We start from the raw sequence: 23,450 nt of genomic DNA, 5'->3' as shown, positions 1-23,450 counted from the left end.
TGGATCTAAGCATTAGCTACTACTTCCACTACAAATGCTTCTGACCCTTTCTAAAAGTGCAGGACTCAAGCCTGCAGCACAAGAGACCTGAGAATCCCAAAGAGCTGCTGGCTTAGGTATTTACCAAAAATCAAACTCTTAAAGGAATCCCACACTCCCACCATTTTACAAAACTTCCAAGACCGAAGGATACAGAAGCTGCACAGCGGATTATCCAGGCAACATTTATTAGAGCATTTCAAGTATACAATGATTTTACTGATGGCTGTGAGCAGCTAAGATGCAAACAGATGCCAGTAGGAAAGGGTGACCTAGAACTAGCAGGCTTTGCAATTCTTGTGGGAAATTAATGCTTTCAGCTGAAAGAAGAGGAAAAGAAAGGATCAGACTAAAAGATTGGGCAAGGGGAGGAGGAAATAGAGATTTTATTTGAGATCACTTACTTGAATTGGCAACTCAAAAGTAGCAGAAGCTGCCTGCTATTGCACTCTTCCCTTGGCATCCCAAGGACCTAAAATAGCCAGGCACATTTTTTCCACCCAGAACAGACAGCATTTTCCCTGGTAAGAATGGAGGCCTGCACTAGTGGGCCATTCTGGAGCCCAGCAGTTAGATCCCTGGCTTTGCATACTCATATGTGAGAGCCAGGCTGTTGGACTTCCATCAGCAAAGAAGCAATGCAGACTTTGAGCAAGAGCACACTAAAACTCAACTCCTCACTATAAGGCAGCTTTAGGCCAGGACTCTTTTTGGTTGCCTGAGCTGTTGTTTAGAAAAGCAAGGACCACATGGCAACAAGACTACAAGGTCCTGGGACAATAACAAGGACTGTGCGTGTTTCCCAAGAACTATTTCTGAAAGACACATCCCTAAAAATATCTTGAAGCAGAGGCTCCCCCCTTGATGCACAAAAAAGGGCATGACTGGGGAGGAACTGAGCTATGAAGTGATTGACTCACAAAAAGCACCTCACAAACCAGAGGCTATGTACTTTGCCTGATTTGCAAGTTAGTAATTCTGCATTTAAGATAATAGCTGCCTCAATTGTGTCTTAATCTCCTGCATTTATTAACAAGGAGCAGTTGAATTGAAGAGCTTAAAAAAAAAAAAAAAAAAAGAATTTAAATGCTTAACTTTTAAAAGGGTATCTCCAGAATGACTCTTCTTCAAGACTACTAAGCTCTGAGGTATGCGATGGCAACTTAGTAGTCAGGCTAGCAGAATGCAGCGGAGTTTCTAAGCCTCCTGAATACACCTTTGTTAACTAAATGAATCACAGCTCTTTCTAGCAAAATTGCTTAAAAATTTGTCTTCAGCAAAGACCATTTAAAAATTCTGGTCGACAACTGATTTGTATGTAAAACAAAAAATACTAGAAATGGTAACAACACAATCTGTTTAATCAAATCAGATCTGATTACTACAAAAACATGCTAAGGGCAGCCACTCAACTCATATCCTGGATGCTGCAGTGCCTTTCTCCCATGTACCCTACAACTGCTTTTTAAAAACTGTTTGTCTGAAGGACAACAATGGAAGACAAGTCAGGATTTAATGACAGATTTCAAACAGAAGGGCATACATACATTAAATTAACAGATTCAACCTTCACCACACAGTGATAAGAGTTACTGGCTAGAGTCATGGAAGGTTCCAAATTTCAACAGCCTTGAACCACTTCCAATAATTCCAATGGCTTTTTAATAGTTCCAACAATTAACAGGTATATAAAACGGAGACGGAGTTCTGCAGCAGAAGAGTTGGGGCTCTTCCAGGCTAATCAGACCACTGGTACAGAAGGGGGTTGATTTGACTTCCCCCAACTTCCCACCAGTCCACTAAAGACTATGATTTATTAAAACCTTCTCCATTTACTGATGACTGATTTAACAGGCAAAAGCTGCAGACTGTGTCAATCATAGTGGATAGCAGTATAGAAGATTATCCAAACAACCTGTGGAGAGGAAAGGAAGTGAAGGTTATTTTGATGCCTCTGGAGAGGGTTCAGACATGGAAGCCTCACTTCTTGCTCTCAATAGAGGACTTGGGGACTGAATTAGAGCTTTGAGATTGTCTCAGCGAGATGTTAGGATCACCATCTGCCACAGACGGTGGCATTCAACTTGCCTTTTGGGGTGACTAGCTTCTCCACATTAAAATCCCACCACAGTCCCTCTAGTGATTCAGAAACACCACCAAATCAAGTGCTGAGCGTATTCAGAGACTTCAGGGAGGGGAGCAATGGAAAAAAAAGACACCCAAAAAATCAGTTTGGGTGTAACTGGCTCTAGATGAAACTCTGCCAGGATATCTGGGACAGAGGATGGGAAGACATAAAAGTTAAGTAGTAGATGCAGAAGTATAGCTGCCTGTTCCTACATCCTTTCCTACAGAGAAATCCCAGGCATTTATACTGTATTTCATAGCCAGTAGCCATCAAATTTTGTGATTTTCTTTCCCAATGAACTCCACTTATTAGACGATGTTAATTAGATTAGATTAGATGATCTCTCTTCTATCAGTGTACCACCTCAGCAGCTTTTCTTCCAGGCCTTTTCTCTCAGAAAGTGTACCAACACAATTCACTAATCAACTTAAAGAAAGCAAGAGGCATTACCAGAAACAGTGCAAAAGATGTCATGAATCCTTCCTTTGTTAGCTCCCATGTCCCGCCATACTCCTCCTCATCTATCTGCTGGAAGCTACTGAAGTAGAGATACAGAACACCAGCATTGATCAGGCAGAACCTGGAAGAAAGAGGTTAGGAACCGTCATTTCGGTGATATAGGATGCAGGTATCCAAAGTGCCATACATCAACGTAGCAGTGAAACATCTTTTCATCTGCAGCAGAGAGGAAGCAAAGAGGAATGCTGTTCCTGCAACGCTTCCCAGGCAGCTCAGTCACTTCCTTAAAAGAGCACCTCCAGGTCAGGTTGTCGTAGCATGCTAGGTTTGGATGAAGTTCACGTCACAACGCACAACCTACTCCTAGTAAGGCTCAATAGACAGTAGTCAAAAGATGGAAGTTTCAGCAGATCTGCAAACCCTGCAAGTTTTCCTATCCTGCAGATCATCAGCAGTCCTGCTCCCACAGAAAATCCAATTTCCTTGTGTGTGTGCTACTTCATTTTGAGGCTGCTAAGAGGAAAGACTGTTATAGACTCCACGCTCAGTGTAAGATCCCTGTTAGTGTCCCACGACCAAACACAGTGACTTAGAGATGAGAGCCTGAGAAGACTCAATAGCACCCTCAGAGTCAGAACAGTGGGGTTCAACTTGAGACAACTTTTAGCATGCTCTAGTCTGTGCCAACAGTTACGCTGCAACAGAGAGAAAAAAACATGACATCCTGTTTGTTCTTAGACACGTTTGGTTTTACACCACCCCAACTTAGGACTGGGGCACCCTGGGAAGTGACAGGTACATTTCCTGGAAAGAAGGCTGTGTAGGCAGGGCAATACGGGAATACATACACACAAGTTCAGTGACTGGCAGCAAGCTGTGAGCAGCTGTGTGACTGCGTACCACAGAAAAACCACACACAGAGTTCTAGAAGCTTTTCATTTTTCACCGTACACCAAATCACTTTTATTTCTTATTAACGTTTAGTACAGGAATTGGCTGAGGTGCCTTATGAATTTATGGATGACTAAGTAAGAACAATGCTTCTCAGCTACTACACATCTGTTACTGGGAGCACTTTAGATTTAACTGTTTGCATGTAGCTACTGAGTTCCTATTGGAGCATCACTGCTTTATAGCCCCTTTTTCCTAAATTTCAAGCTTTTTTTTTTTTCTTCCTTAGAGACAATTGCTGCTACTCCCTCCACTTTCTTGCCACAGCCAGGACACTCAGGAGGGACAAGATGACAAGTCAACTTTGCCTAAGAAAAGCTGTGAGGTTGTGAGCTTGACTAGGCAGAGACATTTGCAAATGGAGACTCCCCAGACCAGACACAGCATCTTCCCACACCCGGTGTTCAGAGAGCAGTGCTGTGTTTCCCATCTCTGGTGTCCCTCCAGAAGCTTTCAGGCATATGCCAGGGCCAAAAAAATTTTCATTTCATAACTCAGAGTGCTCACTGCAGCCTTCGCACACCTCCTGGGAGGTGACTTGAATCCCACGTCTTGGTGGGGATCCAATGTGTACATACCCTTCTAGGGACTGCCTTCCCCCCCCACCCCCCCGACATGGCTGAAAGAAGACCTTCAGCAAGCTGGGAGCACTGCAGAAGCACAACCAGTGGTGCCACTTTGCCTGCTTGTTACCTACGGTCTTTGGTGTTTTGAAGAAACCTTTTCTTTTTCAAAGAGAAGCTGCCCCTCTTGTCTACTAACAGAACCTCCTCTCTGAGGAGGGCTCCTGACTCAAAGAGTACTACCACACCTTCCCCTCTATGGTCCTTACTTCTTAGGTGGCCACAGTAAGCACCATACTCATAGCCCCTATTCACACAGGCAGGAACAGGCCACTTCACAAGTCAGTTGAACCTCTCGTTTCCTTCTACCCCTGCCCCCTTTAATAATAATAAAATAATAAAATAAATAATAATTTTTAAAAGCATTAATCGGGCTGAGGAGAGAGAAAGAGGCTGATGAAGACATGTTATGATTTGTAAGAATTTCATAACAATTAACAATCTGGAATGCAACGCTGGCTTTAAGATGCATGGCAGACAGAGGCTGTGTTTGGCCAGCCCATGTTTATAGCACAACTTTAAACCAGACACCAAGTAAAGTCCAAATGTGCAAAAGCACAGGAGACAGAAAAGGAAATAAACCTTACACTGCTATTCCCACGAATCCTTTCAGTGGAACTACTCCCCAGATGATTCCCAAAATAACTGCAATGATCTGCCGGAACCAGTAGATCACATCTAAAAACTCGTCCTGAGGAGATAAAGTACAAGAAAGATTTTGGCATTTACTATGTTTCCTTTTTTTAAAGCATGATACAATTAACAGGTGAAAATTTAACACACTGAACACTTAGTTTTCCATTCAAAGTATAAGACATTGTACTCAGAGCAGATGAAAGCAGCTTATGACATCACGCACCCTGGGCTGTTCTGCTTCCAAATGAAATACACAGCTTTGTCCTCCCACGGGCTAACTGCAGAGGCGAACAAGTATCAAGTCCCCTAGTTTACTAAAGATTCAATTCTATAAAAACTCACTGGAATAAAAAGTTAAAGAACTGTTTACGCTTTAAGACTGTTATAGCCACTCTCAGTGCCCCAGCCCCTCTCCCACCCAGAAACAAGTGCTACCAGTAGCCAGTACCCACGCCAACTCCAAACCGAAAACCATATCTCACACATACTACAAGCGCACCTGCATTCTTTCAGAGCAGCAGCAAAGTGGTCATTCCCGTTTGTCCACAGGGCCGATACAACTGTAAGTATTGCAGCTGGACAATGCTGACTCACGCTTTAAATAAAATTCACTTCTGCTCACATCTTTTTTCCTAGCCTCCCCAAGGACAGGATTGCCCCAGCATACCCCCAAAGACCAATGGCCTTCGTGACTTTACTGCAGGATGCGCGAGGTCGTTTTGCTCCATGTGGAAGACTAGAATCCACGTCAGATACAGTCGTTTCTCAGTCACTAAATTTCTCACTTGTTTTAGCCTTCAGTTCACATCCTATTGCATCAAAACATTGGCACAGCCTGTGGTAACTCTGAAATTCCTGCCCAATTTGTCAGAGGGAGATGAGGTCGAGTACAGGAGAGCCCCGCCGGTTCTGTGAGCAACAGCAACCGATAAGAAAAAAGCGACACAGCTTTGCCTGTCTCCCGAGGAAAAGCAGGGCAGAGCCCGCACCTGCTCCCCGCTGAAAGGCAAAGCCAGCCAAACGGGGAGCAGACGTCCCTGGCACATGGGCTGTGTGCGGGCTATGGCAGGACCCGGGATGCTGCAGGAACTCGGAGCACCCTGTGGGTGTGCTGCTGGGGGGCAGCAGCAGGAAGAGGCGCAGACCAGGGGCAGATGCACAGGAGAAAAGGCTTCACCAGCGCTAAAAGCACTGGGAGGTCTGTGGCTGACACGTTTTCCCTCTTCCCACTTGGAAGGCTCGCTGACAAACGCGAGCAAAACACGCAAGCTGAGCACACGCGTGAAGTTTTGTAGAAACCGAAGCTCTTTCTGCACTGGTGGACGGCGAGGCGCGGAACAGCAAAGCAAACCGCAGGCGGCGGAGCGGCCGCCATGACGTTACTGCTCCGTGAGAGCATCCCCGCGCCGCGACACTGGAGCGGACGAACTCTGACGAGCCTGTTCTGGCCGCTGCCCTGTCCCTTCAGGCCTGACAGATCAGACGCATTTGCAAATAAGCAACTTCACCCCCCACCCCCGCCGCCGCCGCCGCCGCCGCCGCCGCCGCCGCCCCACCTTGTCGTGCCAGGCGGAGTCGCTGCGCAGCGCCTTGCCCCACACGGAGGCGCGCCCGGCCGCGCCGCCGTTGGCCACCGCGTGCTGCTGCGCGTGCGGCGGCTCTTCCCGGCGCCGCGCGCCGCTCATCCTCCTTCCCGCCCGCCCCGCTCCGGTCCCGGTCCCGGTCCCGGCCCCGATCCCGATCCCGATCCCGGTCCCGGTCCCGGTCCCGGTCCCGGCTCTGGCTCCGGCCCCGCCGCCGGCCCGGAAGCGGCCGCCGAGCACCGTCACCCGCCCGCGCCCTGGTTCCGCCAATCGCGGCGGCGCCTAGCGTCACACGTGACAACGGCGAGCGCCGCTCCCCCTACGGCAGGGGAGAGGGGCCAGGCTGAAGCGCGGCGCTCGCCGGGCTCGAGGGGCGGAGCCTGGGCTCGGTAAGGCCCCACCCCTCCCGCCGCCCTGCGCGGTTCTCGGTCCTGCACGGGAGCGGGTCGGCGGCTGGGGAGGGGCGCCCGGAGCGTGGGGCGGCCCCCGGGCCGGGCTTCCTCCGCCAGGCCGCCGGCGGCGCCGGGCCCGGGCGGAGGTGGCGTGTGCGGCCCCGCCGCGGTAGCGCCTGGGCCGACAGCGGCCCTGAGGCGAAAGGGGCCCGTGTCGGTAACGGGCCGCCTCGGGCACCGCTGCCTCGCAGGGCCGGTCCTCGGTGGAAGGGCGGGAGAAGAGCCCCCGTGGTGGCCTCGCAGGTTGGGTGGGAGAGGGGACGGCCCTTGGGACCAGCACAGGCGGCTAAGCGTCATGCGGTGTTCCCGGGGGACAGCTTCCCCCCTTGCTGGACCCTTTGAGTGCACGTAGGCATTGTGCTACGCTGCCTGCTTGAAATCCGTAGCCACGCTTGCGAGACTCTCGGTGGTTCCTTTCTGGAGACAGGCTGCAGGACTGGAGGCATTGGGAGCAGGACAGCCTGTAAAATGCAGCGTGGTCGTGCAGGGCGCTACAGCTTGTTATGTCTGTTTAGTGGAGCAGACATTACAGCAGCCAAACATACGCCATCAGCAGAAGTTGGGCTCTTGGAACTGTATGCAAATAAAACAATCACATGTGGAGTCCTGTTTTATTTTTTCATCTTCTTGCCTTACAGGAGCAATGGTATTCAACTTAAAACAGTTGCATTCCTTGTGAAAAAAACATGTTGGGAATTACTTCCTCAGCATGGGGTAGGCAGGGTATTTGGTTGGGATTTTTTTCGCTTTTACCCTCTTCAGGGTGAGCTGTGGGCAGAGAAGTGCCTGGGTTTGTGACAACAAATGATCGAATTGCCTGCCTGTGCGTGGGTGGGGGTCCAGGCACCTCCTTCTGGTGGGCAGCATGACAAGCCATTCAGCTCAGCAGTGCTGGGGCCACTCGAGGCATTGCTAGAAGACCTCGATCCTGCAGTGAACCTTGCTGGTGGTGGTGAAGCCCGAGTCCTGCAAAAACAGCTTGTGTGGAGCCACCACTTGCCCGTGCACATCCCCACTGGTGCTGACGCATGATGAGGTTCACTGTTTCATTTCACCACGAACAAACCCCGGGCCCAAGGTCCTGCATTTCCTTCTGTTGCACAAACTAGCAAACGCGTGACGTGCTGAGCATCTCAGGAGCCTGACTGCTCTCTGTCTGCAGTGCTAAATACTTCAGTAGCAGCCGCCTTGCTGTTGATTTCATCAGGACCTGGGAACCTTCGGGGGTAGACTGGACCTACCCGAACCATGTGTGGTTATCACAGAGGGGCGCAGGCAGATGAGTCCTTGTCCCAGACCTCCAACCACTTCCAGGCCATGTCATTTAAATACAGATTATGCAAGATACTTTGGGACTTCAAAAGTATCTTGTTCTGCTCCAGTTATCAGACCCCTGAGCATGTGTCCAACTCCTTGGGCATTTGCCACAAGCCAAAGGCTGGTCCAAGTCAATGGACCCATGTTGCATTAGGAGGAAGGGGGGTCATCGCTGTATCTCCGGCAGGACTGTTGCATCTGACACCCCCACCATGATGGCCCTTCACTGAGAGGCCAGGTCTCATGTGCCCCCACTCCAGCCTCGCTCCTGGGGCACTCCTCAGGTGCTTGGGGCATGGCAGCCCCCCTCCTGCTCTGCACCCTCCTCTCTGTGATGGATATCATCACTGGGCACAGGGGGAGGTGGCAGCTGCGGGACCCCGTGGCTGATCTCTTCCAGGACTTCAGGCTCTGTCCTAGGCATGTGAGGAGTCTCACAGTGGCCAGCTCCATGCACCTGCCCCAGGCCACTTTGCAGGGGTGGAAGTGCTTGCATTGGTGGTGAGACACCTGCATCAGGGAACTGACCTAAAATTTACGTGCTAAAAAAACAAGAAGCTTGTTTTACTCCATCTCTGTTGCCTGATCCACTGCCCAGAGAGAAAAACAAATTAAACTGGGGCTTGAAAGAACAAGGAGGAGGCAGGAGAGGTGCCAGAGGATGTCACGGGGATACAAACAGGCCCCTTGTAAGGGGTGCATGTTGGCAGGCATGTGGAAGTAAGGGAGGACTACATGAGGAACCTAGGCGCAGGCAAGGGAAGGTGGGAAGGGCTGGATGAGGCTCAAGGGAGAGCCCAAGGGGCTGCACAAGGTGGCCAGCAGCAGCCCCTTACGTGCACGCAGCTTCAGAGGCTGCAAAGCATGCAAGGAGCTGCCATGTCCATACTGCCCCTCTTCACCAGTTCCCCCCCTCCGGGGCCTGGCCTGACACCTGCCCAGTGGCAAGGAACCGGGGCTCAGTGAGGTACAGCGGCCACTCCAGGGGGGCTGGAGGGGGGTCCTGCCCCCCCTTCCAGGCTCCCGGGGACCACCTGGAGGTGGCTGAGGCCAGGCATTTCGTCCAGCAGAGAAAAACCTGGGACCAGCCACGGGGTGGCAGCTCAGGCTGCTGACTCCTAGGATTTGTTCTTTTTTTCTTTCTCTTTTCTCTTTCCTTACATTTTTATTAAATGTGACCCTCATGGCCAGATCATGGGCATGGCAAAGGCTCTGCACTCTCCCCGGCTCGCCTGTGGCCCGGCACAGCACTCGATGGTGTTTCCAACCCTGTCTCTGTGTTTGGCCAGCTCCTGATTCCTCCCCCAGCACAGCCTGTCCTTTGGAGGGGATGCAGGTGGGACACCTTCCTCCAGCGAAGGCTGAGTGACCTCCATGGCTCCCCCACTCCCCACAGGAGGCAATGCCCTGGCAGATTTTGTCCAAGCAGCTCAAAGGCATGGTTAGCATGTTCCCAAGTCTGGCAGGCTGTTGGCAGAGCAGGTCACTGGTTTTCTGAGCCAATAGGAACAAAATCCATGCCCTGGGCAGGGTCTGCCCAGGCTGCCGGAGGGTATGGCCGTTGCTTTTGTGTCAGTGATGAAACAGGTTTTCTGGCTTTTTAACTGTGCTTGCAGTGATGCCCTGAAGGAGAATGGCAGCTGAAGGTTAATTTGTGTCACTGCTCATGTCTGCTCTTCACCTGTGTTGCTGCAAGTACAGCCCGTGCACTCCACACTGTCCCATCGACACAGCTCTGCCACACTGGGAAGAGCCCAGGGGTGACAGCAGGGTATGCTCCTTGTCCTCAAGCTCCCACCTCTCCATGGGCAGTGACAGAGCCGCTGGCAGTGCCCCGGCAGAGCAGCCCTTGCTCTGGCTGCCTGCTCCAGGTTGGGTGAATCCCTCTCAGAAACACTCCTGGTGTCTCCCTCTCCTGCTTGCCTGCTCCTCTGCAGGCTGAATTCTGAACCCAGTGGGGTCCTGCAAACCAAAGATAAATCGCCCCGGGATGATGTCTGGTGGGTGGCATCACCCTTTCGAGGGGGAGCCCAGAGGACCGGGAGCTCCTCTTGGTGACTGAAGGACTGGGATGTGGCACAGGGTTGCTGATGGGAAGGAAACGTGGGCAAGACCTGCTGCCCTAGAGAGGTGTCCCAGGACTGGTGTCTGCCCTGCCTCAGGTGAAAGGTGGGAGCTCCCCATCCCTGCGCCTCCAGGCTCCAGACCCCAGCTTGGGAACAGCGCTGGTCCCTGGCTGTTCTCCATCCAGGCCACTTTTTAGAGGACCTTTGAGGGGCTGTTTAACCGGGTCCTTCTGGGGGCTCACAGCCACAGGCAGAGGCAGGGCTCAGTGCTGGCTGGCTGGTCCTTCTGGCCACTGTTCCCTTTCCCACTGGACCATTAACAGAGGCCTTTGGCTAGCCGTGGTGCAGCCTTGAGATGCCCCAGGGCCCCTCCGTGCCACCCAAATGGATCCACAGGCAGCCTCACGCCCGCAGGCAGGGACCTGCCGGGGCCATGCTGCTGCAGCCAGGGCTGCGCCAGGGTGAACAGCCACCCATGGGCCCCTGGCTGGTGTCATCCGTGGGTGCCCACGGCCCCGCAGAGCACGGCATCCCCCTGTGTCACCAGGTTGGGAGCCGCAGGGACGCCCCACGGGAACGCCGGGCCAGGCCGGTTCCCAGCCCCCCCCCCCCCCGGGGCCCATCTCCCCGCGGGAAAGCGGACACGCGTGGGCCGCTCCCGCTGCCCTTTCGTCTATATAAGGCTGGGAGCGCCGTCCCGCCGCCCCGGCCCCGAGGCCCCGGCCCCGCCGCATTCTTCTGCCTTCTATGGGCCGAGCCGGGCCGGGCCGGGCGGGACGGGGCGGGCGGCACCGCCCCGGGCGCCCGCTGCCCACCCGCCCCTAAGGGCCGCGCCGCGGGCCGGGCCCCGGCAGAGCAGCGCCCGCCGCCCTGCAGTAACCCCGCTCCGGTCCAGGTGAGGCGGCTCCGCCGGGGTCCCGGTCCTGCTGCTCCTCGCTCCGCCAGGTGGGACAGGAGGGAGCGGGGGGGGCAGCCCCGGGGCGGGACCGGGAGGGATGGAGCCGGGACAGCCCCGATGGATCGGGCGGGCTGGAGCCGGGGGCAGCTCGGAGGGGAAGCGGTGGGACGGGAGGAGGCGGCTGCCCCGGGGAGAGCGGGAGGGAGCAGCCCCGGCCGGCCCCCCACTGTGGCGGTGCTGGAGCTGGTGCTGGGGAGAGCCCGAGGAGGGGGCGATGAGCGGCAGGAGAGGCCCCGGTGCGTCCCTGCCAGCCCCCCCTCTGCCCGGGCAGGTGGGGGCAGCCCCTCGCCGGGGCGCGGCAGGGATGTCTCAGCTAGGGGAGGCGAGGAGTGGTCTTGAGCAAAGCTCTCGGTAACTGTCCGCAATGACTTGGAGCTGGGGTCATCCCGGCTTCCCCGGGAAGGCAGTGCTGCAAGAGCAGATCCTGCCGCCTATGGCTTCACCCACCTCCTGGTCTGTGAGAGCTGGTCCTGTATGGAACATCTGCTTGTCCCCCCAGCAAAAAGTGCTGATGGCCAGAGACAAGATCCAGATGCATGCATGATGCTCCAGAGATCTCCCCAGTGACCTGTGAGCAACTTCAGGCAATAAACTGTTGTAAGGCAGAAAAGCTTTATTTCACTCATTTCCCTTGGTCTTAAACACAGAGGAACGTTGTGTTTTGTTTAGCCTTGCCTGTGAAAACTTGAGGTCCTCTTGGCTTCTCTCCATGCATGCCCTTTTGGTACAAAATCTTACGACTGATAAAAGACAGAGAGGCTCTAAAACATGGATGTGTAGGAGAAGGCTGTGGCCGAAGCCGCATTCTTTAGAGTGGAATATCCCCAAGTGTCAACAACCACTGCCACTGACCAAAGATGGTTGGGTTTATTCAGTCACTTGAATTTTTTTCCTCTCATCACTGGCAGGCTCTGTGCCGCTGTAGGAGGAGTTTGCGGTCACCTCCCCCTCTGAGGCGCTGCGGCCAGATTCCCCCGCTGAGGTGAGCCCCTTAATTCTCCTGGGAAAATATCAAACCCAGTCCAGGGCATGTTATGCTGGTGGCCTGAGGCCATGAAGACCTTCTGCCCCATGGTCCTGTTTCCCAGGCTCCCCAGGCATCAGAAGAGTGCTGTATGCTGGGTCTTTTGCGTAGTGATGGTGTCTGTGCATGGTCGTCTTGTGGTGGCCCCAGAAGTTGCGCTTTGGAGGGGCTTGCATGTGCCACATAGGCACAATGAAGTCCTTGTCCCCTAAACTAGGTGGGAAGGAGCCAGCCCAGAAACCATCTGCCAAACTTACAGCCAAGCCCCACAGCTGTGCATGGGCCTGGTTGGGTCCCCGGTGTGTGGTGGGAGCTGAGGGAGGGCTGGGATGAACTCTTCTTCCTGGGGATCGCTGCACACTTAGCTCTGGCTCCCTGATGCTGCCCTGCTCCTTCCCATCTGCACACGAAACCTGCTCACCAGCTTCAGTACTGGTCGGTATGGCTGATCTGGGGACACAGCCTAGGGCTCAGGTTCTGCTTTCCCCTCGCCTCCAAACTCACTTTCCCACATCCATCTCTAATAAGGCCAAAAAAGGAGCAAGAATGGCAGACTGCCTCCGTTCCTGCAGTGCCGAGCGGGATGGGGGGCTCCTCCCGCAGCTCCAGTGCCTCTGGCCCGCAGTGTGGCTCCCCCGGCACCCCTAGGCAGCAGGGATGGAGCTGAGCAATGCCACATCCCAAGGGCATCCTGAGCGGGGCCGGGCTGGAGGAAAGGGACAGTTTAACAACAAATTAGGCAGGGAAGATGAGCTGCTCCCCACTGACTCCTCCAATGTGTCCCACTGGCTCCGGAGGCGGGATGTCTGCTCCTGGGCAGTCCTGACGCTGGGGGAGGTGCCTGGTGGACAGCAAAGCTTTATGGGTGGAAGGATGACCCGGCTGCAGCACTGCCCTGCAGCCTCCTGTGCTAGTGTGGGATGCTGCAAGGCATCACCCACGCTGGCCCTTTTGCCACCCTGGGAGAGGGGATGGGAACTGCAGCTTGTGCTGGACTGCACCCCTGCGGTGCTGTAATGTGTCGAGGTGTGGCTGTGTTGTGTCTCGCTGGTACTAGCAACTAACTTTGGAAAGAGCCATTGGGCAGAGATTGAACCACAGTCCCTGCAAGGGGCCACCGTTCACCCTGCAGGGGTGTCCTCTGGGACAGCCCGGGCTGTTGAAACACTTTCTCTATCCTGACCAAAAGCATCCAGCAGATGCACATCATGCATCTCGCTGCTGGGATCTCATGGTGGAGAGGAGCTCACTGAGCAGGAGGCGATGTCCCTCTCTGGCTGTGCTGGAGCCTGCAGGGCAGCCCCACGCGGTGCTGGAGCCTCAGCAGCACTTTTTTAGAGGTGGCTCCTGCAGTTGCATGGCCAGCTTTGGAGGAGCCACATTTGGGAAACCCTTAGCAGCATACCCTGAGTGATCATAGATTCTGAACACACAGGAACACCTCGTCACCTAGGGACAGGCTGCTGCTACTGCAAGGGGAGCTACCCCATCCCCTCCCCACCCAGGCACCCTTCCTTCATGCTAGCCAGACCAGCCACAAGCCCACTCAGCCTGCTGGCCCAGCAGCAGCTCCCCCGCTGTTTTATTTGTTAGCTGGGATAGTGAGCTGGAGCAGCCCAGGAGAAGGTGCGGGGTAGGGAAGGGTGGAAGCAGGCAGGAGGGAGGAGGATGGGGATGGGAGAGGGCCCAGACTGCGATGTCTCTTTGGCTTATCCCACCCTCCCCAGTACGGTCAGGAAGCAGCACCAGGATGGAGTTGCTCATTTGGTTTTTACCAAGGAGGAAACACATTGTGGTTTATTTTTCTGATAACTGTGGGTCTTTGCTCTTTCTCTTTAAAACTGAACTATATTTTATGAACTTTTAAAGCCAGCCCCATGGCCTGTTGGGTCTGACTCTCAGGTGGGGAAGGCACAAGCTCGGTGGTGTAGGAAGCAGGGAGATCATATCGGAGCGGAGCGGTGGCTGAAGGACAAGGGAATAAGGGCAGCCGGTGATGGGGCGAGTGTGGTGATCAGATTGGCACATACCTTTCATGCCAGGCTGGCTGGGGTCTCATCCTAGCACTAACCTCCTCAGCTCTGCTGCCTGAGATCAGCAGCTCCTGGGCTGGAGCAGCGCTGGGATGGGGCTTTCAGTGGGGGGTGGCAGGAGCAGGACCAGTCTCTGTGGGTTTCCTTCTTGCCGAGGAGGAAGCCGGAGGTTTGGTAACTGCACCGGTTGGCTCAGCCAAGTCCACCCCAGTGTGCAGGGCATCACGGCTGGGCATTCCCTGGAATGGGCTTGGCATCGGGTTTTTGGGAATCCCAGAAAGCGCGGGCTTGAAGACCAGGGGAGCGCAGCCACTGAGCCCTCGTGCAGAGCATGGATCACCCCTGTCGAATCAGGCCTCATTGCAAATCACTTCTGTCTCATGCTAGAGGCACTTTTCCCTGCACTGACCCAAAAAAGTTTCTTCCCAAGCCCCAGCTAGCCCCAGGAGGTCTGCTAACGGCAGAAACAGAATGATTAGGAGATGACCAGGCCGGGCTGGACCTTGGGACCAGGCATCTTTCCAGGGCATATTTTGGATCAAACGGCAAAACCATGTGCTGTCAAAATCGCACTTAATCCCCCTAACAAGAACCATCTCTCTGGAGAGGGTGCCAAGCCACGCTTCTGCTGCTGGTCACAGCCAGGGCAGGGTAAATATTTGGATAATATTAATTCATGTAGTGAGAGCAAAACTCCTGCTTATTTCTCTAGTCTTCTGCTAATAATTCTGCTAATAATTCTGCTAATAATTTAGTGTGTTTTGAAAGCTGAGCCCAGTGCCATTGGCCAGCAGCAGAGCTTTTATTGCTGGCTCTGGCCCTGCACAGCAAAGTTGTGGTGTTCAGCTGAGCTTCCCCACGCCGCAGCCTGGGGGATGGTTATGGGCCGGCAGTGCATGCTGGTGTCTGGCAGGGCATGCAGAAAGAGGCTGTCATTGCAAAGAGCTTTATGGTGCAGCAGTGCTGGTGGAAGCAGGGGGCAAGAGATGGGCCATGGGGGGTGAGGTCTCCTGCCCACCCAGCCGTGGGCATGGCTGGGCTCTCTAGTTCTGCCGCTCTCCTCAGCTGGCTGGTGACAAACATCTCTTTCCTGGTGGGCACTGGGAAAGGACCAAGCATTTGGGAGGTGGCGGGGTGATTTGATGACTGCTGTTAGGTGCTGGGTGCCGGCCAGGGCAGCCTGGGGCAGCACAAGGGAGGGGGCTGAGGGCAGTGCAGTTTCCATCCCAATGCCTGCAGCCACTGGGGCTCCTGGGGGACGAGGTGGGAGACTATCTCCTGGGGGACATGGAGCATGTCCCCTGCAGATGACGGGCCCAGCTTGGGCTTGATGGGTGCTGCCAGGCTCTCTGGTGTGGTGCACTGCTCCCACAGTGGGATGGGAGCGGGTGTCGGGGGGTGGGGGGAGAGTCCCCAGCCCCCTCTGAGCTTGGCTGGGCACTGCGGTGACAGGCAGCCCTGCTGGCACTGGCACCGTAGCTGGGATTTGGCACTTACCACAGCTCCCAGGATGTCCTTCCAGCACAGCCCAGCTAGGGGAGGCTGGGGACTACAACAGGGTGGGGACCAGGCTGGTGGCCGCTACAGCCCCTACCTCTGCAGCCCCTTGAAAGAGGGATAGCAGGAAGGGAGGGAAAGAGCTGGAAAACAGGTATGGTGTGGGGAGGGCTGGTGGGAGCTGTGTGGCTGCAGAAGGCTGTTTGCTCTGGCCTAGTCTGCCAGCACTGGGGACCTGCTGGGAGGGATGCTCCCCAAGGCCCTGCAGCCTCCCTGGGTGCATCAGCATTCAGGATCCAGCTGGGAAGTGGATCCTGGAGCAGCACGCCCAGGGTGGCCAAACCAGCCGGGCACGGTTGCTGGCACGCAGCTCGCTGGTGCTGTTGCTTTGTGCTGCTTCATGCAACGTGATGTGGCTCCTTAACTACCCTGTGTCCCCTGGCAGAGAAGGTAGGAACCCAGGCAGCTGTGCTGCCCACCATGGCATGGGGCACACAGCAGAGCAGGGTAGTAATACTCTCCTCTTCCCCCATGGAATTAATTCATAATCCATTAATTTAACATTGCCTCCTCCAGCTGCTCCCCATGCCAGCTGCTGACCCACATGGGGAAACTGAGGCACAGGGCTGCGTGTGAGGGAGAAATGGCTGTGGTAGAAACATGAGGGCTCTGAGCAGCATCTCTCCCTTGGGCTGACCTTGTCCCAGACTTTCCCGCAGGACCATGCTGAGCTGGCAGCCGGCACCATCCCTCTGCCAGGCTGGTCTTTGCTGGCATCTTGCTGAATTATGCTTGGCAGGATTTGACTGGAAGAGGTCTGAGCATCCTCCTCTCAGGCAACATTGGTGGTCGCTGGGTATGCCAAGCACCCCATATGGATCCTGTTTGGGTCCCCAGCGCCCATGGCTTAATGGTGGTGGGTGTCTTAAATACTGACTGCATCCCTCACCCTGGCAGTGTTGGGGGGGGGGGAGGTATCACCAAACCTCTGCTCGGAGGCTGTGAAGGGGCATGGGTGTCATCTCGGGGTGGGAGTGGGCACTCTGCTCCAGCCCAGCTCTGCTGGGCACCCTGCTGGGCTGGGGGCAGGACCCCCCCTTCGAAAGACCAGGTTTTCCTGCCATGGTCCTGCCTTGGTGTTTGGGGTCTGCATGGTCCCTTTGCCATTCCCCGTGGGACACTCATTGCCCCAGCCGTGTTCCCAAAGGTCTGTCTGTCCCACTGCTGTCCCCGTCTTTTTGCACCTCCAGGCTGTTCCCTTCTCCTGGCATTCATTACCTGTAACAACAGCACCAGTCCTCAGCACCCTAGGTTCCCGGCGTTGCTTGGCCGCTCTTCCCTGCCCTGCAGGGGCTCTGCAGCCACCCAGAGAACCACCAGCCCTCTCTCCCCTCCACTTCGGGGCCCTTCCCGTGGGCTCACCCAGCAGAGTGTGGGGTGCACCCAGGCGCTGCGGTAGGGAGGGGGATGGCGAGCGGCCTTTGGCCCTGCCGGACCTGGCGGTGGCAGGAGGTGGGGTGGGTGGAGGGGGAAGGGAAGCGGTGGTATGTGAGGAATGTGCCCGGAGCAGATAACCCCTTCCCACTGGGTGCTGGGTGCTGTGCTGATCCCACCTCCGAGGGACGTGGCTGGGGGCTGCTTTTGCGAAGCGAAATGGAGGATGCCAGCGAGACCCAACGCCCCGGGAGCCGGGCTGGGGAGAGCCCTGCCAGAAGAGGAAGGGAGGCCGGGGCGGGGGCATGGCCAAGCTCTGCCTAAAATGCCGAGGCACCCGTCCTCCTGGCCCCCCCCAGGACTGATGGCGGTGGGTGGATGCTGGGTGCTGGCTTGGCATCTGTCCCTGTGACTGGGATGCAAAGGGGACAGGCAGCAATCATTAGGTTTGGGGGTTTGGAGGCCAAGGGTACAGGCAGGGAGCCCTGCCTACAGCCCGTGGGGACTGCCCTGGGGAAGAAGAGGTGCCAGTGAGCACTGCCTGTTCTTGTGACTTCCCGAGGGACTCATTAGAGCTTGAGTCTTGCCTGTCCACATGTCCAACCCTGCGACCCCCTTACCTCACTGTTGCCAAACTGTGTGACAGCCAGGGAAACTGAGGCACAGGACTGGAGGTGCCAGGAATTGTGTGTCCCTGGCTCTCTGCTCCAGCCCCTTGGGCTCTGCCTGTCCCCAGCCCTCCTGACACTCCTGCCTGCTGCCCTGCCCCTAGGTACCACCCCAGCCGCCAAGATGTCGAGCAAACGTGCCAAAGCCAAGACCACGAAGAAGCGTCCCCAGCGCGCCACCTCCAATGTCTTCGCCATGTTTGACCAGTCGCAGATCCAGGAGTTCAAGGAAGCCTTCAACATGATTGACCAGAACCGCGACGGCTTCATTGACAAGGAGGACCTGCACGACATGCTGGCTTCCCTTGGTGAGGAGATCCTTCCCTCGTGCCTCCATGTGTCCCTCAGCCCCTCTGCCCTCAATGCCTCCTCAGCAAGTGGGGAGAGCTGCTGGGTGACCTAGTGCCTCACACCCAGTGTTGAAGGCCGGCTTTGGTGGGTTGCCATTGAGGCACACCCCTCCTGCTTTGGGCCAGCTCAATGCTGGCTACAACTTGGGGGGGGGGAAGGGGGGGGGCAGATTTCTCCAGTTGACTGCAGAAGGTGCATTTGTGGAGGCACTCAGGGGCAGCAGCTTAGTGTGTTGCTCTTACAGCCATCCTCACTAGAAGGGGAGAGACCCTTGGGGTTGGAGAAGCTCTGCCCTAGGAGCAACCACCAGCCACAGCTGTTGAGTATTTGAGTAGTCTCACCCCAGAATATTGCCTGGTGTCATCCCCTGCAGGACAAAGCCCTCCCCGTTGCTCTCAGCCAGGGTGACAGCCTGGGTACCTGCACAACCGGTGTGATACCTTGGCTGGTTGAGACATGCAGGTTTGGCTGCGCTCCCCACCCAGAGCCCATTCTCCTTTGCTGCAGGCCATGGCTTTCACCTCCTGCTCCCTGCGGTACCTCCACTGCGCTTTGGGAGGTCTATCAATGATTGACCTGGCAGCCAAACCTGTTTTGGAGGTCCTGCCTGGCCGTGGGAGGGACCTCCCTCCTCCCCTGTGAGCCATAGCTCTGGGAGCAGAGAGGGGCCGGGTGCTGGGGGCCCACAGACTTCAGCAGAGAAGCTTAAACCATCCCTGGTGCATCCATGGTAGGAGCAGGGCTAGGGACATCAGCAGCACAAGGCTCATGTGGGGACATTGCTGTCCCTCTCCTTGGGTGGTGCTGGGTGTCAGCTGCCGGGGGAATGGGGAAAAGCTGTGGGTTTAGTTCCCGGCAGCCCCCGGATGAATTCCTGCATCTCCCTTGAGGCTGAGCCTGGCAGAGCATGATTCCAGGTGGCCTCCAGCATAGTTTAAAGCATGGGGAGAGATGCCAAGGGGGAAGTACCAGGCACTGTGGAAACCCTCTTCCCTTGTTCTTGGGGTGGGTGAACATGTGCCAGCAAATTCATTTGCAATTTAAAAAAACCAGCCAGCTGAGTGCATGGGCTGGCCTTGGGGATGGGTGCTGGGGAGGGGGGGAACAGGGCCCTACACCCACACCATTGCCTTTGTCCGGCAGGGAAGAACCCCACCGACGAGTACCTGGAGGGCATGATGAGCGAGGCGCCGGGGCCCATCAACTTCACTATGTTCCTCACCATGTTCGGGGAGAAGCTGAACGGCACCGACCCAGAGGACGTCATCCGCAACGCCTTTGCCTGCTTCGACGAGGAGGCGTCAGGTATTGGCACTGCCTGCACAGCCCCGTGCCTCCTGCCTGGGTGCTTTGCCCCTCAGGTGTGCAGCCAGGATGAGGGCTGGGGCCAGATCTTTGGGGACAGTCCCCAAGCAGCTCCAGAGTGGGAGAGCTGGGCAGGGGTGTCTTTGGGAGAGGGGGGGAAGATCCTGCCACTCAGCCCTCCCACAGTGTCCCCTGCTAATGCCACCCCCTGCCATCCTTGCAGGCTTCATTCATGAGGACCATCTGCGTGAGCTGCTGACCACCATGGGAGACAGGTTCACCGACGAGGAGGTGGATGAGATGTACCGGGAGGCACCCATCGACAAGAAAGGCAACTTCAACTACGTGGAGTTCACCCGCATCCTGAAGCATGGGGCCAAGGACAAGGACGATTAGAGCCTGGGGCTGCTCACCCCCTCTGCCTCCTCCTGTGCACGACCCCCCCACACCTCAGCCCCCCTTGCTGCCCCACAGCAGGCTCCTCCCATGGGAAACACCTCCCAGGACCAGCACCTCGCATCAGGTCATGCTTGGAGGGGAAGCGCTCCCATCACTGCACTGCTGTGTGCCCATCTGTCAGCCCCAGACCTCCCCTCCCATTGCCTCTCCCACCCACAGGCTCACCCTGCTGGGACCCCCACCAAGCAGCCATTGACTCCCTCAAAGCCACCATGCCGCTGGTCCCTGGGGCCGGGGTGAGCATCCCAGGTGAGCACTGGCCTGTGGGGATTTTGGCTGGCTCGAGCCTGAGCGATCCCTGTCTCGGGGCTGTAGCACAGAGAGAAAGCACCTCTCCCCTCTGCTCCTATGCTCCCTTCTTTCATGAAAGAAAACCCACTTTGTTTCCTCCTCCCTGGCTGTTTTATGGCTTTAGAGCCTGTGATCTGAGGGATTTGGGAAGCCAAAGTGGCATATAACAGCTGATGGGTGTGATATGGAGACATGCTGTGTGTGGCTCCCTCGTGGACCAGTGCCATGCCGTGCTGCACTGTGGTGGGTTTGGGGGGTGGGATGCCTTTTAAAAAGCCCCGTTCAGTGGGACGTACACCAAAGTGAACGTCTCACAGACCTCACTTTGAGGCAGATGGGCTGATGCTGGTGATAAACCCAGTGGTGTGGGAAAGAGCCTCCAGCTTCTGCACGGTCTCTGCCATGCTATGGGCAAACTCTCTTCTGGAGGCAGCTGCATCCAGGGGCGATGTTCAGCCCCACTGATCCCAAAGGATCAGCTTCTGTGACCAGCCCAGGTTCTCCCAGTGTCAGGAATGGGATGGACTCGGTGGGTGGCCACCACTGGCTGGGGGCATTGCTGGCCCCCAGCAGAGAGCTGCCACAGGCTCCAGCATGGGGCATTCAGAAGCACTGTCTCAAGCAGCTACTAAAGCTGCGGTGTCTGAGCTGCCCCCTTCACCGGCACAGCCATAGTTACACTGCAGGACTCTCAGGAGAGGGCATCCTTCAACCCTGGTGCTAGCAAAGTAGAGGAACTTAAAGGACGCTGGGGTAAGTATGGGAAGAGTAAATATGGTCCTTGCAAAAGGGAGTCCTGTCTCTCCCACCTCCTGGAGCTCTTTGCAGGTGGATCAAGAAATGATTTGCGTAACAAAGATGGGGCTGGCTTGCAGGACTTCAGAGGCTGAGTGAAAAGCACTGAAATGCAAATGCAGTCATAGGTGGGGAAGATCAGCCTTGACGTCACGGGTGAGACAACAGGCTCCAAGTGCCCCAAGACAGCCCCAAGGAAAGGTCAGAGCTCAGCAGCTGTCAAAATCAAGAAAAAAAGGAGAAAGAAAATCACATGGTAGGAATTCCTAGGAAAAGAAAGGAGATTAAAAGAGAGACCACTGTTCGGCCATTTACTAGGTCCTTTTATTGCCCACAACTTGAATATAAAAAAGAGATAGAGCCAAAGTGGAAGCATCCTGAGAAGGGCAACTGGGAGGTTTGGCAGCATGGACCAGCCTGCACCCGAGGAGGACCCAGGCAGGCTGAACTCTGGTCTGGCAAGGAGATGTGGGAGTGGGGTGGTAGCGTGGAGATGGTGCTGCTTCCACAGCACTGGAAGCCAGAGCCACATCTGGCTCAGGGTGTCTGTGGCCGGGAGCATCTCTCCCATGGACTCTGTTCTCACCCTCTTTCAGCACCTGCTTCCAGCCATGGTGGGAGACAGGACCCCGGGAGACATGCCAGTTCATCCAGCAATGCTCAGAGCCCTTTCTACACTTTGTTATTTTTTCTTAGTCCTGGTACTAACTGAGGCCTTCCCCTGGTTTTGCTCAGCTGTTGGCTTGCTAGCTTTTCCAGCAGTGCAGAGGCCAGAGGACAGCCTTTCCGATCACATTGGCTCACATCACCCATCAGCTGATGCTCTTGGAATGCCCATGGTGCCACCAACACAAGCAGATGGGGCAGTTCTCATGTGCTGTCAGCTGTGCATTCCCCAAAACCACTTCATCTGCTTTGGTCAACCACTGCATCCAAAGAGAGAGAAAGAAACATCAGCAAACGCCCAAACTATTTGGGCCCATATGAACCTCATGAAGTTCAACCAGGCCAAGTGCAAGGTCCTGCACCTGGGTCAGGGCAATCCCCAGTACCAGCAGAGACTGAGGGCTGGATGGGTTGAGAGCAGCTGTAAGGAGAAGGACTTGGGTATACTGGTGGGTGGCAAACTGGACATGAGCTGGCAATGTGCACTCGCAGCCCAGAAAGCCAACTGTATCCTGGACAGCATCACAAGAACTGTGGCCAGCAGGTTGACCTGACGTGACTCAGTCATTTCAAAAGTATTATACAGCACCAAAATAAATCTAGACATTTAATTTCAGAAATGTTGTCTTGGGGCAGGGGCACCAAGTTAAGAAAATAACCATCCTTTTGGGTCAATCTAAAGGAGCTGCTCACAGTGAAGAAGTGTTTTGTGATGTTCAGAGGGACCCTCCTCTGTTCCAGTTTGTGCCCAACAAACTGGTCCTGTCCCTGGGCACCACTGAGAAGAGCCTGGCTCCGTCCTCTCTGCACCCTCCCTCCAGGTATTTATACACACTGATGGGATCCCCCTGAGCCTGCTCTGCTCCAGGCTGAACAGTCCCAGCTCCCTCAACCTCTCCTCTTAGCAGAGATGCTCCAGTCCCTTCAACCCCTTCATGGCCCTTTGCTGGACTCTCTCCAGCCTGTCCCTGTCTCTCTTGTACTGGGGAGCCCAGCACTGGACCCAGCACTCCAGGGGCGAGCTCACCAATGCTGAGCAGAGGGGAAGAATTACCTCCCGCCATGTGCTGTGAAACTCCTCCTAATGCAGCCCAGGACACCGTTTGTTTGCAGCCTTTTCTGCAAGGGTGTATTGCTGGCTCGTGGTCAACCTGCTGTGCACCAGGACTCCTGGGGCCTTTCCTGCCAAGCTGCTTTCCAGCTGGGCAGCACCTGGCACATCCTGGTGCCCGGGGTTGTTCCTTCCCAGGGGCAGGACTTTGCACATCCCCTAGTTGAACTTCATGAGGTTCCTGTTGGCCCATTTCTTCAGCTCTTGCTCCTCCTCTTACACACAGTCCACCCAGGGGCCCAGGAGCAGCCCAGGGTGCTCTGGTTGGCAGCTCCTCTCGCCTCAGCTCTCCCCATGGGAATTATGCCCTCCTTTAGCCCGAACAAGAGCTGTCTATGCAGCCCAGGGAGATTGGGTTCCTCCAAACCCTGACCCAAGAGTGTTGTTCTCCAGTGCTGATGTCCCCAGAGCACCACGGCTCCTCTTTCCATGTCCAATGACGCAGATTATGGGAATACCAGAGAGGCAAAGGATATGGCGGTACCTGCTGAGAGAGGATCTGCCCTGCCCTACGGTCTGCAGGAAGGGCAACAGGAACAGCAGAGCTGCCCCACGGGAAGGGGCAGGAGGAGATGGAGGGGCCGCGGCACCCAAGCATGGTGCT

General features: G+C 55.6%; 2 protein-coding genes across 3 annotated transcripts; one reads left to right on the top strand and one right to left on the bottom strand.

The window, feature by feature from the left end:
* Positions 1 to 207: 207 nt before the first annotated feature.
* RAB5IF (RAB5 interacting factor) lies at positions 208 to 6,648 on the bottom strand. Its single transcript, XM_049816277.1, has 4 exons — positions 6,393 to 6,648; positions 4,788 to 4,891; positions 2,618 to 2,747; positions 208 to 1,954 (listed from the first exon to the last, which is right to left on the bottom strand). The coding sequence occupies exons 1-4, from the start codon at positions 6,519 to 6,521 to the stop codon at positions 1,913 to 1,915; spliced, it is 405 nt and encodes a 134-aa protein (XP_049672234.1). The 5' UTR covers positions 6,522 to 6,648; the 3' UTR covers positions 208 to 1,912.
* A 4,405-nt stretch (positions 6,649 to 11,053) lies between these two features.
* MYL9 (myosin light chain 9) lies at positions 11,054 to 22,355 on the top strand. 2 transcript variants are annotated; one of them, XM_049816276.1, is made up of 5 exons: positions 11,054 to 11,149; positions 12,121 to 12,194; positions 17,973 to 18,176; positions 19,363 to 19,524; positions 19,748 to 22,355. In XM_049816276.1, the coding sequence occupies exons 3-5, from the start codon at positions 17,993 to 17,995 to the stop codon at positions 19,918 to 19,920; spliced, it is 519 nt and encodes a 172-aa protein (XP_049672233.1). In that variant the 5' UTR covers positions 11,054 to 11,149; positions 12,121 to 12,194; positions 17,973 to 17,992; the 3' UTR covers positions 19,921 to 22,355. The 2 variants fall into 2 exon arrangements, with proteins under 2 accessions (XP_049672233.1, XP_049672232.1); XM_049816275.1 differs by having other exon boundaries at positions 11,065 to 11,199.
* Positions 22,356 to 23,450: the final 1,095 nt, after the last annotated feature.

The sequence above is a fragment of the Accipiter gentilis genome, chromosome 14 (genome assembly GCF_929443795.1).
Source record: "Accipiter gentilis chromosome 14, bAccGen1.1, whole genome shotgun sequence".
Taxonomy (NCBI): domain Eukaryota; kingdom Metazoa; phylum Chordata; class Aves; order Accipitriformes; family Accipitridae; genus Astur; species Astur gentilis.
The sequence above is the reverse complement of the archived record's forward strand: the minus strand, read 5'-3'. Positions and strand labels throughout refer to the sequence as shown.